Source organism: Leiobunum rupestre, chromosome 2 (assembly GCF_980474605.1).
Source record: "Leiobunum rupestre chromosome 2, qqLeiRupe1.1.hap1, whole genome shotgun sequence".
In the NCBI taxonomy this organism is placed as follows: Eukaryota; Metazoa; Arthropoda; class Arachnida; order Opiliones; family Sclerosomatidae; genus Leiobunum; species Leiobunum rupestre.
The window spans coordinates 23,818,807-23,832,000 of record NC_143385.1 but is presented as its reverse complement, the minus strand read 5'-3'; the positions used below and the strand labels follow the sequence as shown (position 1 = coordinate 23,832,000).

The 13,194-nt window shown below is 37.1% G+C and overlaps 1 protein-coding gene across 6 annotated transcripts in view; it reads left to right on the top strand.

Moving 5' to 3' along the window:
- The window catches only part of rg (A kinase anchor protein rugose), a 195,719-nt gene that overhangs the window by 155,701 nt on the left and 26,824 nt on the right, over window positions 1–13,194 (top strand). For all 6 annotated transcript variants that reach the window (XM_090165482.1, XM_090165484.1, XM_090165483.1 and 3 more), the window contains exons 35-37: window positions 1,022–1,137; window positions 2,502–2,755; window positions 4,531–4,876. In XM_090165482.1, coding sequence (XP_090021608.1) covers window positions 1,022–1,137; window positions 2,502–2,755; window positions 4,531–4,876 — 716 coding nt within the window. The remainder of the gene's footprint in view (window positions 1–1,021; window positions 1,138–2,501; window positions 2,756–4,530; window positions 4,877–13,194) is intronic.

Below are 13,194 nucleotides of genomic sequence, written 5' to 3'. Positions count from 1 at the left end.
TACCGAGACGAAAATCTGCCGCGATAAGCATTCCAAGTAGAGGTATGGATTCCTGTGCAAGTGCTATAATGAGATGAGATTGCTTAATTGGGGAATATGACCAATTTCCGTTAATTTAAAATTTTTCGATAATTTTAGATTTCCACAATACCTAAAAGTCCCTCTTTTAGTTTCAAGGTCCCTAAAATCGTTATTTGGTCCCTTAAGTACCCTATTTTCAATAAATCAGGGGTAAAAACATAAAATGTTTTTATACTTATTTGTCAAGGACAATTTAAGAAATGAACAAAACTAAGGTCTATCGATACTCAATAGTTACAACTTAGTAACTTAATCGATTTTTGGTAATAATAAATAATTAAATTAGTACTGTAAGTCGGAAAATTTTCCGGAAAATGACCGAGGCCTTTTTCTGGAAACATTTCCGAAAAAAAAAAGTTTTCATTCTATGATTATTATAATATAATATTTGCAAATATAATTAAAGCGGAATTTTCGCCTCATTTTTTCAAATCTGAAAGTAAACCTAAACATCTAGACTAGCTTTAAACTGATTAATAATGTAACACTATTAATGTTTTGTAGTACGTTTACTATTATTAGACTTTTTATATCGATATAAAAATAAAAATATTGAAAACCCCTAAAAAGTAATTTGTTTCAATTTTTATTTTTCCGATTTGCGGAAAATTTTCAAGAAAACCTTCAGGAAATTTTTCCTCGTTTTATTTTTCCGGAAAATTGACAACTCTAAATTAAATCAATCGATTAATGAAACCCAAGTCAGTTTTTGGGATCACAAAACATTTGGTTCCCATTTTATCCTATTTTAAACAATCTCTTTTTCATCGTAATTATTTTTCAGATTTCGTTTTATCTTTGAAATATAATATAAATAATTAAATAAAATGATTTAAAAATTTTGTCTAAAGAGAGTATTTTTTATCCGCGATTAGAAAATTTTATTTATTTATAAAAAGGTGATAATTATGATATAATAAGGAAATTTGTTTCATTTCAGACGAGCCTCGTTGATGTCTCCCCGCCAAATCTTCCAGCAGTCCAACATGACTCAGAAATGGCAAAGGAGAGACATCAGCAACTTCGAGTACCTCATGTTCCTCAACACTATCGCTGGTATGCCGAAAAGTTATCGAATTTTCTAGAAAATTGCGGTACACAAGTACGGCCAACTTTGATTACTCGCTATAGTGTGGTAGCACTTGATTGTAGTTGGCCGTGACTTACATATTTATTGTATAAGCCATGTGTCAACCACAGAAGCTGAAAACTATTCGTGAGTTCTGAACCGTTAAGAGAACGGCTTAGGACTAAGCTGTGACGTCACGCAAAAGTTCTGGATAGTTCAGAACTTTTGTACGAATAGTTGTGATTCGTACGATTTGACGTACGCAGCCCGATGTGCGGACGAATTTTAGAGATTTCAACCTTGAGTTCCGGCCAGTACTTGCTCTTGAGCAGGTACCATTTAGAACGGTTCCGAACGGTTCAACAAGAGGTTCTTGTCTGCGAATAGTTTGCATTTGGGTAGTTCTAGAATTTTTTTTGCCGAATAGTGCGCATGGGGACTGGTTGAACGGTTCAGAACTCACGAATAGTTTTCAGCTATTGACTTTTAAGTATTTGCGAATCTAAGAAGGTACAAACCAAACACTCCAAGGAGTATAATATTTCCATTCTTAGCCTACAAGGAGTAATATAACAGACTGGAAACTATATTCTTAAGTTCACAGAAAGGAATTTTCTAAAATTTCTTTAATTATCGCACAAATATCGGAAATATTGTAAAATTATCGCAAATTATAGTACAGACGAAATCGTAAGGTAATATTACCGAAATGTATACTTTAATTATGATATGATTTTTCTCAATCACTCTGGTATGGCACCACAAGCAAAGGGATTCCTTGGTTTAAACGAAACTTCTAATTAAATAAATTCCCGCGTAATAATAAAAATAAATTATCATGGTCATGACTACAGGCTATCAAGGACCTGACGTAAAATGCTACGGCACCGTCAACAACGGGTTAAATGTATCCCGTCAATAATGTAAACCAGATCGAGTCATTCTTAAATTGGATGTCCGAGGCCTGATTATTCGTGGCCTCGGTAGGCCAATGGTAGTGGCGTTGGGACGCAGTGGCGGACTGGGTCTAATATTTTGGGCTGCCAGAAGACAAAGGGCCCCAGCTTTAACAACTATAAGGCTATCATGTTTGAGGGGCGCACTTCATGAACGGTCCGTGGGGCCCACCAGCCATCGGTCAGGTTCACTCTATGGCTAGTCCGCCACTGTTGGGACGGTAACCCAAAGGTCGTAGGTTCGATTCCTGCCCGAGGTGATATGGCACCACACTCGGAGGTATTCCTTGGTTTAAATGACACTTCTAATTACTATAATTATAGTACGGTTGGCACCGCTGATTCCGGGTTCCTGTCACCGCCATAGGACTAAAATGTATGTACTTTTCCAACAGGACGAACTTACAACGACCTGAACCAGTATCCGGTGTTCCCGTGGGTATTGACGAACTATGAGTCGGCCGAATTGGACTTGAGTTTGCCCAGTAATTACCGGGACTTGTCCAAACCAATCGGAGCTTTGAACCCGAGTCGGCGGGCGTTCTTCGAGGAGCGCTACCAGTCCTGGGAACACGAGACCATTCCTCCATTCCACTACGGGACGCACTATTCCACTGCCGCGTTCACTCTCAACTGGCTCGTACGAATCGTAAGTGCTAAATTACAAATCACTTTATTCTCACTTCAAATAATTAACTACAATCGCTCATTACCATCCCTCTACCGGCTAAAAAATATGTGATTCTCTCTATTTGGTTTTATAAATATGGCCGCTTTTTGTGGTACCTTTATAAGTAGGATTGTCGGATATTCGAGGGGTCGGACACTTGCCATTATTTTGTACGGGATTTCATAGAGATTTTGGCGATTTTATCATTACTTTTTGAAGTGATTTTGGGATTTCAATGTTAATTTACCATAGAGAGAGTTAAAAAAATTGCGATTCTAGAGAAAGTGTACGGGATTTTGGTAAATGTCCGACTCCTCGCGGATATTAGTCAATTTGTTTGCAGTGTTGGGCATTTTCGTCATAGTCACGAAGCTCACTCACCGCTCGCACTCGCTAGCCTAATATTCGCTCACGCTCACGCATTTTTGAGAGGTAAATTCGGCCCTCCTCTCTTTTAGCTCTTTTTTGGGCGGTTAAATCGGCGCTCCTCTCATTTTCGTTTCGCGCTCTTTTAAAAAAAAACATTTTGTTGCTCAATTTCGCTCATAATAACAAAAGTGCTCAGTGAGAGGAGCGGTGCGCATCACTGATTGATTGATTTTTTTTTTAAATCAGTTGATTGAAGTAGCCATTTAAATCGTGTATTGTACTTTAATTTATTTTACAAAGTAGGCTCTCTTGCGATGTCAGTTCAGAGCAAATTAACTTAAATTTATTAAAATCCGATTTAAATAAATAAATAAATCTAAAAACGAACAACCATGTTTTCACGTGAGTAGTCCCGGTTATTTTTATTTTCCCGGTAGAAGGAGGGCAATAAACGTTTTCGCGCTTGCTAGGCATCGTAACGTCCCTATAGTTGATTAAATAATTAATTAACGTTTTACATCAAAATATTTATGGAACAGTTAACTGTCGTTTACTGAACCCGGGTTCGCCTTAGAAAATGACTTGAACAAATATCCAATTCTGTTTAGATCGAAGAATTTTAGTCTAATTCGATTTAAAGGCCGACTACTCTGTCTTTCACTGGAAGTAGGCTGACTGCATGGCACACGTGTATTGCAGTAAGCCTACTTCCAGTGTAAGACAGAGTAAACCGAAGATTTATGTAGTCGGCCTTTAAGTGGATTTCTACGCATTGTGATTGGATTCAAGTTGATTTTTATAAAAAATAATTTTGATCAAATTGGATCAAAGTTGTTACAAAAAATAATTTATGGAATTTTATCAAAGTTGATTGTTATAAAAAATATTTGATCAAACTGGATTCAAGTTGATTGTTACAAAAACATTATTTGATCAACTGGATCAAAGTTGATTGTTACAAAAACATTATCTGATCGAATTGGATCAAAGTTAATTTTTATACATTGGAATTGGGTCTAATAATTTTGAACAATTTGGATTAAAATTGATTTTTATGCATTGGAATTGGGTTTGAACAATTTGGATTAAAGTTGAATTTTATAAAATTTTATTTGATCAAATAATTTTGAACAATTTGGATGAAAGCCGATTTTTATGCACTAGAATTGGGTCAAATAATTTAGATCAAAGTTGAAGTTTATGAAACTTTATTTGATCAAATATAATACATTTTTGAATAAAATTTTCAAATCCAAATTGCATCTGGCCAATTTTGTATATGATTTTTAAATCAAATTTGATTCGGCCATTTTCGTAAGAGGTTATAGCCTCGTTGGTAAAGGCCCTGACCACGCATCGTACTGACCCGCTTTATGTGGCTGTAGGAGCCTTTCACCACGATGTTCCTGTCGCTGCAAGGAGGGAAGTTCGACCACGCCAACCGGATGTTCTCGTCGCTGGCGCAGGCCTGGAAGAACTGCCAGCGGGACACGTCGGACGTCAAAGAGCTGATCCCGGAGTTCTTCTACTTGCCGGAAATGTTCGTCAACCGGAACGCCTACCGCCTGGGCAAGCAAGAAGACGGCGCCCTGGTCGACGACATCGCGCTGCCTCCGTGGGCCAACGGGCCCGAGCACTTCGTCAGGATCAACAGGATGGCCCTCGAGTCCGAGATCGTCTCCTGTCAGTTGCACCAGTGGATCGATCTCATCTTCGGATACAAGCAGAGAGGTCAGACCACACTTTCACACCCCATCTTTTAATTTCCGACCATTCTTAAAATGGCCACAGTGATCAAATTCCTTGGCACCTAGGAGCAACAAACACAAGGAGAACGCAGCTAGCCTTTAAACACGCTAACGAAGGGTTGTGTAGGAATTTAATTGGACGAGCGTCACGAGCCTTTACGCTGAACGTTTTACGGGCGGGGGGTAAGCAATTTCCGAATTTTCCCCATCCGACGGCAGCAGGCGCTAAAGCGTCTAGCCAATGAAAAATGTACACAAGAAAATCCACGACTTTTGACGCGTTGCGTTCTCCTTGTGTGGGGTGTTGTGTTTGTTGCTCCTAGTTGGCACCAAGAACAGGGTTTTAAAACAAAAAACCCACTGGTTTTTTGAACCCACCCACCTCAAACATCCCACTTAAAAACCCACTACCAAATCTCATATTAAATGAAAAATCAACTTGTTCAATGTGCAATGGCCTCTTTAATATACAGGTTGTTTTAAAAGGTTATGCAAAAATTTGAAGGAGTTGTAGGGGGTGAGTTGAGAAGTATTCCTGTTTTTGTCCCATTTTCATATGATGAGTTATTAGAGCGCCAGAGAGCTTCAAAGTGTGGCCTACTAGCCCCTGGAAGTAGGCTGCAACGAGCGCAAACCCAAAAGCAGGGAAATGCGAACATTAAGGTTTGGGTTCGTGTGAAAGGTAAAAAAGAACTTAGTAAACAATTCGAGGTAACCAGCGTAAAAAAGTAAACTTAAACAGTATTTAAAGTTCCTGCTGCTTGGTTTTCACATCCGACTAGTTTCAGTCGCGTTGCAACAGTAACACATTTATAATCTTTTACAATTTTCAAAAAATCTTTTTATAAATCCACACATTTAAAATAAGAATTTTTTCGAGATATTGATTGAGTTTATTTACCGTCGGACCCAGATCGCGGTTTTTAAAATTAATTAACCAATATTTCCGTGCAAAATAAATAAATATGTTCTCCTAAATGTTTGAGATAGGCCAGAAATTTTAATGGGCTCCCAAATAAAACCAATTGGGGCCCCAAAAATTGCAAATTACTTTTAAGTTACTTAAATTTCTAAATATTAAATATCATATTATATTAAATATTATATTATATTATATTAAATATTAGAGTTTTTAATTTTCCGGAGAAATAAAATGCGGAATTTTTCCGCTAATTGGAAAAATAAAAAATTGAAACTTTTTAAGGGTTTTTAATGTCTTTATCGATATAAAATGTATAATATCAGTAAACATACTACGAAAAATTAATAGTGTTACTTTGTTAATCAGTTTAAACTAGTCTAGAGGCAGTGGCGTAGCTGATGGTCCGCTGGGCCCGCGGTGCGGGGGGGCCTCGAGCTTCTTAGAGGGGCCCCGCTAACCATAAAAAAATTAAAAAGGGGGGCCTCATAGATATTTTTGTGGGGGGGGGGTCTGAGTTCTCAGCTACGCCACTGTCTAGAGGTTTAGTTTTTCTTTTAGATTCGAAATAATTAGGCGAAAATGCCGCTTATATTAAATTTGCAAACAATATTAGACTAATCTAAGCTTTAGTTGGTTTTATGTTTTTAATTTGTACTATTGAACCTAATGTGTTTTCAGTTTATTTTTTATTATAATATCTTTTCCTATTTTTCTGTAAGGAATTTTAAATTTTTGGCTGGATTCCCTTCAACTAGCAAGATATTATGGCATATCTTTAATTAAGATTTTACAAACAGGTATTCCAAAACTCTCACTTTTTAGGAAATGTCTTCAAAAATAAATTAGCCGAACGTGTGTAGTAGACTCCGTCCAGCCCTCCTCGACAGCCAAATAAATGTCAGCCGAGCGAAATTGTCGCCAGACGCGTGTCTAATGGAGTGAGACGATTAGTTGATACGCTCGATTCGGATCTCGCCTCGCGACGGGGCACTAATTGGCTTCTATTTTGAACTCGTTCGAAGATTCCAAAGGCGTCTTTCGTCTCTTCGCGGATCTTCGTAAGAAGCGTCTTCAGTGCCACCATACGGTGAACACGGGCATCAGAGTAACGTCAAAAGTAGATAGTATCTCTCGTAGGAGATAAGTATCCTTCCGGTTAAAATGGGCCAAAAGGTTAGGGAATTTTAAAATGGGCCAAAAGGTTAGGGAATTTAAAAATGGGCATCAAAGGTCAGGGAATTAAAAAATGGGACTAAAAGGTTAGGGAATTTAAAAATGGGCATCAAAGGTCAGGGAATTAAAAAATGGGACTAAAAGGTTAGGGAATTTAAAAATGGGCATCAAAGATCAGGGAATTAAAAATGGGACTAAAAGGTTAGGGAATTTAAAAATGGGCATCAAAGGTCAGGGAATTTAAAAATGGGCATCAAAGGTCAGGGAATTTAAAAATGGGACTAAAAGGTTAGGGAATTTTAAAATGGGCCTAAAATGTCAGGAAATTTTTAAAAGGGGCCTATAGGGTCAGGGAATTTAAAAATGGGCCTGAAAGGACAGATAATTTTACGAATTTGTAAAAAGTTGGGGAAAGTCGGGGAGTTCAATCTTGACACTTTTTGAAGGTCATTTTACTCTATAGATCTATGACAAATTCTATGATTATAATTTATTTCCTTGAAAGTTTGTCTTTTCCTTTCAACATTGCACTAAACTTTTTACTGAAATATTAGTCCATTTAAATTTATTAACTGCTGATAAAAGTAAAATATAAAATGAAAATTTTGCACTTCAAAGTCAGGGAAAATCTCTTGAAATGGTCAGGCAAAACCGGGAATAGTCAGGGAATTTTAATCCAGTCCTTTTTCTTAAGAGGGTTTTCCGATTTAACTGTTGGATGTAAATCTATTTTAACTTTATCTTCTATAGGTCTATCCGAAATTCTAATTTGTATAATTTTAAAAAACTGGCCAAAGATTTTGTATTAAAATAATTCGAAGTAACTAAATCAAATATTAAGTCTAATCTTTAAAAACATTGGAAAAAAATATATAAAAAAACTTTCTAACCTCTAATAATGTGAAACAATTAAATGCATAACCATTAACCGGTAATTTTATATAACGTGTCTGTGTTACGGTTTAAAAGTGGGAATATGACTTAGCCCGATACAGGGTTCGTACACGACCTGGAAAAGTCAAGTCAGGGAATTTGAAAATGAACCCTAAAAGTCGAGGAATTTGGAAATGAACCCTTAAAGTCAGGGAATTTGAAAATGAACCCTTAAAGTCAGGGAATTTGAAAATGAACCCTAAAAGTCGAGGAATTTGAAAATGAACCCTTAAAGTCAGGGAATTTGAAAATGAACCCTTAAAGTCAGGGAATTTGAAAATGAACCCTAAAAGTCGAGGAATTTGGAAATGAACCCTTAAAGTCAGGGAATTTGAAAATGAACCCTAAAAGTCAGGGAATTTGAAAATGAACCCTAAAAGTCAGGGAATTTGAAAATTGTTTTAAAAAAGTCGGGGAATTTGTAAATGGTTTCTAAATGTCTGGCAACCTGAAATTTATTAGTAAAAGTCAGCGAATTTGAAAATTGTTTTAAAAAAGTCGAGGAATTTGAAAATGAAACCCAAAAATCAGGGAACTTGAAAATCCACCGCAAAAAATCATTTAGTCGGGAAAACCTGGAAAAGTCAGGGAAACTCATTCCTTAAATTTCGTACGAACCCTGCTATAAACAAATATGGCAAATGTAAAAGATCTTTAATTCCAATAAAATTATTATTTTAATTTTTAGTAATATTATTATTATATTGGTGTGTGGAATGATTATGCTGAGTTCTTCGGTTTTTCCCATAGTTTTCCCTTTACATAACAATTTGGTGCGGATTAGGGCGAGATGTCGGACATTTGCCTATTTTGCAAAATCCACCATTTTTTATTGTGGATTTGTCATATAAGGTCTATGGGAAGTAAATTCCTGGATTTTGGATTTGTGAACTTTTATCAAATGCGTGTGATTTATTGAAAAAACGCACAAACGTTGCTTCGCTAGCAACGCCAATTTAGAGCAAACTAATTTAAGATAATTTAGATTAAATTATTAGATCTTTCGTGCCAATAACTCCCTACACTCAATAATAATAATAATAATCAGCTAGGCTAATACCCAAGGCACCACCTTAGGCCCAAGTCATCGAGCGACTTTTAAAGCCTTTAATTCAGGTGGCCAGGTTACTAAAACCGTGAACTTCAACACGGTTTTACGGAAAGGGGCAACCGAAGAACTCGGGGGAAACCCCTTAAACAAGTGGGGAGATAACTCGCAAACTTTAAGCGGAAAGAGCTGTTCCGAGTTTTTACCCAGTGCCACAAACTGGGTTCGCACCCGGTTCCTCTGGCTGCGAGGCGAAAGTGCTAACCACTCTGCCACCTAGGAGCAACAAACCCAGCACCCCCGAGGGGTAAGACACTCTGCGAACTCGGTGTACACTGCCCTACCTTTGACAGTGCTAAATGAAACTCGCGAACTCTTGATAATATGTACCTTTAACAGTGCTAAGTGCACGAACTCGGTGTACAGATTATATGAGACTGTCTTACCCCTCGAGCACCCCACACAAGGAGAACGCAACCCGTCAAAAGTCGAGCATATTCTTGTGTACAGTTTCATTGGCTAGACGCTGCCGTCGGAAGGGGAAAATTCTGAAATTGTCTTACGCTCCCCTCACCCGTAAAACGCTCAGCGTAAGGTTCGACCAATGAAATTTGTACGCAACACTACCTTAGCGTGTTTAAACGCTAGCTGCGTTCTCCTTGTGTTTGTTGCTCCTAGCTGCCGCCATACTCGTCAGAGATATCTTATCAACTTCTGGTAACACGCAGCCGACTCCCTGTAAAAGAACTAATGGGCTTAATCAATTAGATTCGCGTTATGGAATTAGCCAAAAGCGTGCAACATCTGTTCAGAAAAAGGCATTACTCATATTTTCGGTTCTATTTTAGAGTTATTACATTTCGCTCAGAAAAAGTAGATTAGTCCATAATTGAAGGGGATAATATATCTAAATCCTAAACAAATTTGAAGAAATTAAAAAACTTACTAATAACTCGTACCGATAGGTCTTCGAGCGAATCTCGGATCAAATAGATCTTCGAGTAAAAAACTACATAAAAACTAAATAAAATAGCCAGAAATTCCAACGGTAGACCGGTTTCGTTCTATTTGGAACTCATCAGTACCGTGCGGGAAATCTGGCTGGCGACTGTTATATCGAAAAGAGAAACTAAGCCTAAACATTAAAAATTTCAAAACGCGTTGCATAGCAACGGAAAGCCGAAAAGATATATTATCCCCTTCAATTATGGACTAATCTACTTTTTCGCGTATTTTATCATCCTTCTCACAGTCCATAGGTGGTCTCTTCTAACTTAATTTTTCGTCTGTTCTGGAATTTAGATATAGGGCAGCTATAGGGTAGCCCTTTAACGTCATTTTACTCCAATTCTGTTCTAGGGAATAGTTTGGCTTGATATCACCAAAGATAATAAAGAACCCCATACCCTAGATTCGAAATAACTGCCTCACGCGCAGTCAATAGCAGCAAAGACTATATAACGCTTCGCTTACTAGACAGGCGTGTTCTATGGCTCAACTTGCATACCGATTGTGGCTCCATCTCGACGCTGGCCCAAAATTTCCCCTAGCTTGAGCTGTGTTACTAGTGGCGCCTCTAGCCGCGGGTCCAAATATTACCCCAGCTTTTACAGTGCTACAGAGGTGTTAACAGGTTTTTCCTAAAGATCAAATCAATCGTTTTTTTGGATTTAAATCAGATTTTATTGATATTTATACAATTAATGGCCCTTTTCTGTATAATTAACGGATATTTTATTTTTATCAGTTATTTAATCTTGAAATAAAAGAAATCTTAATTAAATTTAATTAATTCTTAATTTTTGGTTTTTCTCAGATTTCTAGGTATTTCAATTTTTAAGAACCTTTTTTGCCATTTTTTGTGTCTCCATTGAAGTACATTTTGTAATTTCAAAAAATCATTTTTATGAAATTACATCTGGATTTTAATCATGATTTAATCAAATTGATTTAAATCAGCCAACGCTGACCAATAACGTTTACCCACTTCCTGCAGGAATGGTAACCATCTATAAATAAGACCACGGCCAACTTTGATGACGTGCTGCTCGCGCCACAAAGTTGGCCGTGATAGGACAATACAATAACCGATGGAAGCCGATTTTTCGGTGGTAAACGCTTGGTTACAAAACCGTCAATCGGAAAGCTCTCAGAATTTGAATCTAGGGTACGTAGTTATATATTACATTTGGTTTAATATAGCAGGGGTAACGAGATTACCAATGAAAGACTACAGGAGATAATGAACTTCTTGACCTAATCCAACGAGAAAGATTTTCACTCCGACTTTAATAACGGCGCGCGACGAACGCTCAGTGCCACGTGTCAATTGGAACGTGAAACCGAGCGTCCGTCGCGTGCCGTTATTAAATAAAAGCGGGTAAGACCCCTTATGCAGCGCCATCTTTAGCATAGTCAGTGGCGTAGATAGCCTGGGTGGCACCCTGAGTGACCGCCCCCCCCCCCTCTAGCTACGCCACTGAGCATAGTCAGACCAAATATCTTCTTTGGTTTAAATCAAACCTAAGACCGCTTACATCTAACGGGACTCGTCACTTCCACACTAAAAATATTCGTCACCTTGCGGTAATTAATACATTTCGGTGGCGCCATCTATTGTCCGTTAATTACAACTTTTAAGGAACATTTTACCAAGAACCGAACGAAGTAACTAACAAACGAATATCCATTTTTTCCAAAATTTTACTTTTACTTAAAATTTATTTTAAATAAATATATTTTTAGTTCCCTTCATAGCTGTTATTCGTAATAATTCGTAACATATGAAATATTTTAATCAAATATTATTTTACCTTTAATGCTTGTAGAAAGTGATTAGAGATGTCGCTTAAGACAAAGCTCTTTTTATACATTCCTTATATTAACGAAGCTCCGATAGCTGACAATTTATCGACGTTCAACATCTAGTGTGACATTTTGTTTTGACTCATGGAAGAAATGGTTACCCTCATTCCTTATCAGCGCCCGTCAAATTATTTTGGGTTTTTTTTCCCAAAAGGACTTCCTTTTAATTGATGAGCATCTTGGAAAGCCCCCGTGTTTATGTACGCTTTCTAATGGCTGTTCTTTTAGCTGTACCGCGATAAAAATGTACCGTTACTAACTTACTAAGCGCTATCAGAGCGCTACAGAAATAGGAGATAATTTACTTTTAGTTTACTGTTAATTACGAGGGGTCGGACATATACCAAAATCTCGTACACTTGGTCTAAAATCGCAAAATCACTTAAAAAATTAATGATAAAATCGCCAAAATCTCTACGAAATCCCGCACAAAATAATGGCAAGTGTCCGACCCCTCTGTTAATTATAGACACACAGATTTTTGTTTTGAAATATTTTAACAAGAATCTTTACGAATGCGAGATATTGAATTTCATATTTTTTCGAAAAAAAATAAAAAATGTTTTTTATTTCATTTAATATTGTTCTAAAATTTAAATTTCGAGGCATCCAAAAGTAAAACTAAACCTCTAGACTAGTCTAGCGAAAAAAAAACACAAAAAAGTAATGTATGTTTCAATTATTTTTTTTTTCCGATTTGGGGAAAATTTCCCGCAATTCCAAAAGTTTTCGGATTTAATTTTTACGGAAACTGAACAACTCAAAAATAAATACGTTATTGGAATGACTATATAAAACTATGTAAAGGTGCGGTCATTGTAACCTCGAATAGGTGGTGCAAATTTCCGAATGACTATTTGTCCGAAATAAAAAAGGATTTGTTGCATTAAACGTTTAATTTTTATACTTGTTCTGCTTAGGTTAGGTTATTTAAGTTAAGTGCGTTTACTTCAACTGGATTTTAGCATAAGAAATTTTATCTGATTACTTTTGTGTTTAGCAAATGGTTTTTCGGACGTTTGAACCACCTTTCTTACCGTCGAAGTCTTGGTTCTAACAATGACAAACATTTCGCCATTTGAGTCGCTGATAATAGTTGAATAAGCAAATTGTTTTCCCCACCGACGAACTTGTTTTACTGTTGGGGTCGACGTCACAAAAACGTCATAGAAACGAGTTATGCGGTTTTTTTTTGTTCGAATTGGGCGTCTGCTTCAGGTACACTGGGTGGTAGTGAAACAGCAGCGGCCTTTGAGATAATAACAATTTTGGTCCAATAGGCGAAATTATAAAGTCCAGGGGGTCTAAAAAGATGGTAGTCACGTGATTTTGTGGAGAACTGCAGCGCCATCTATCCTAA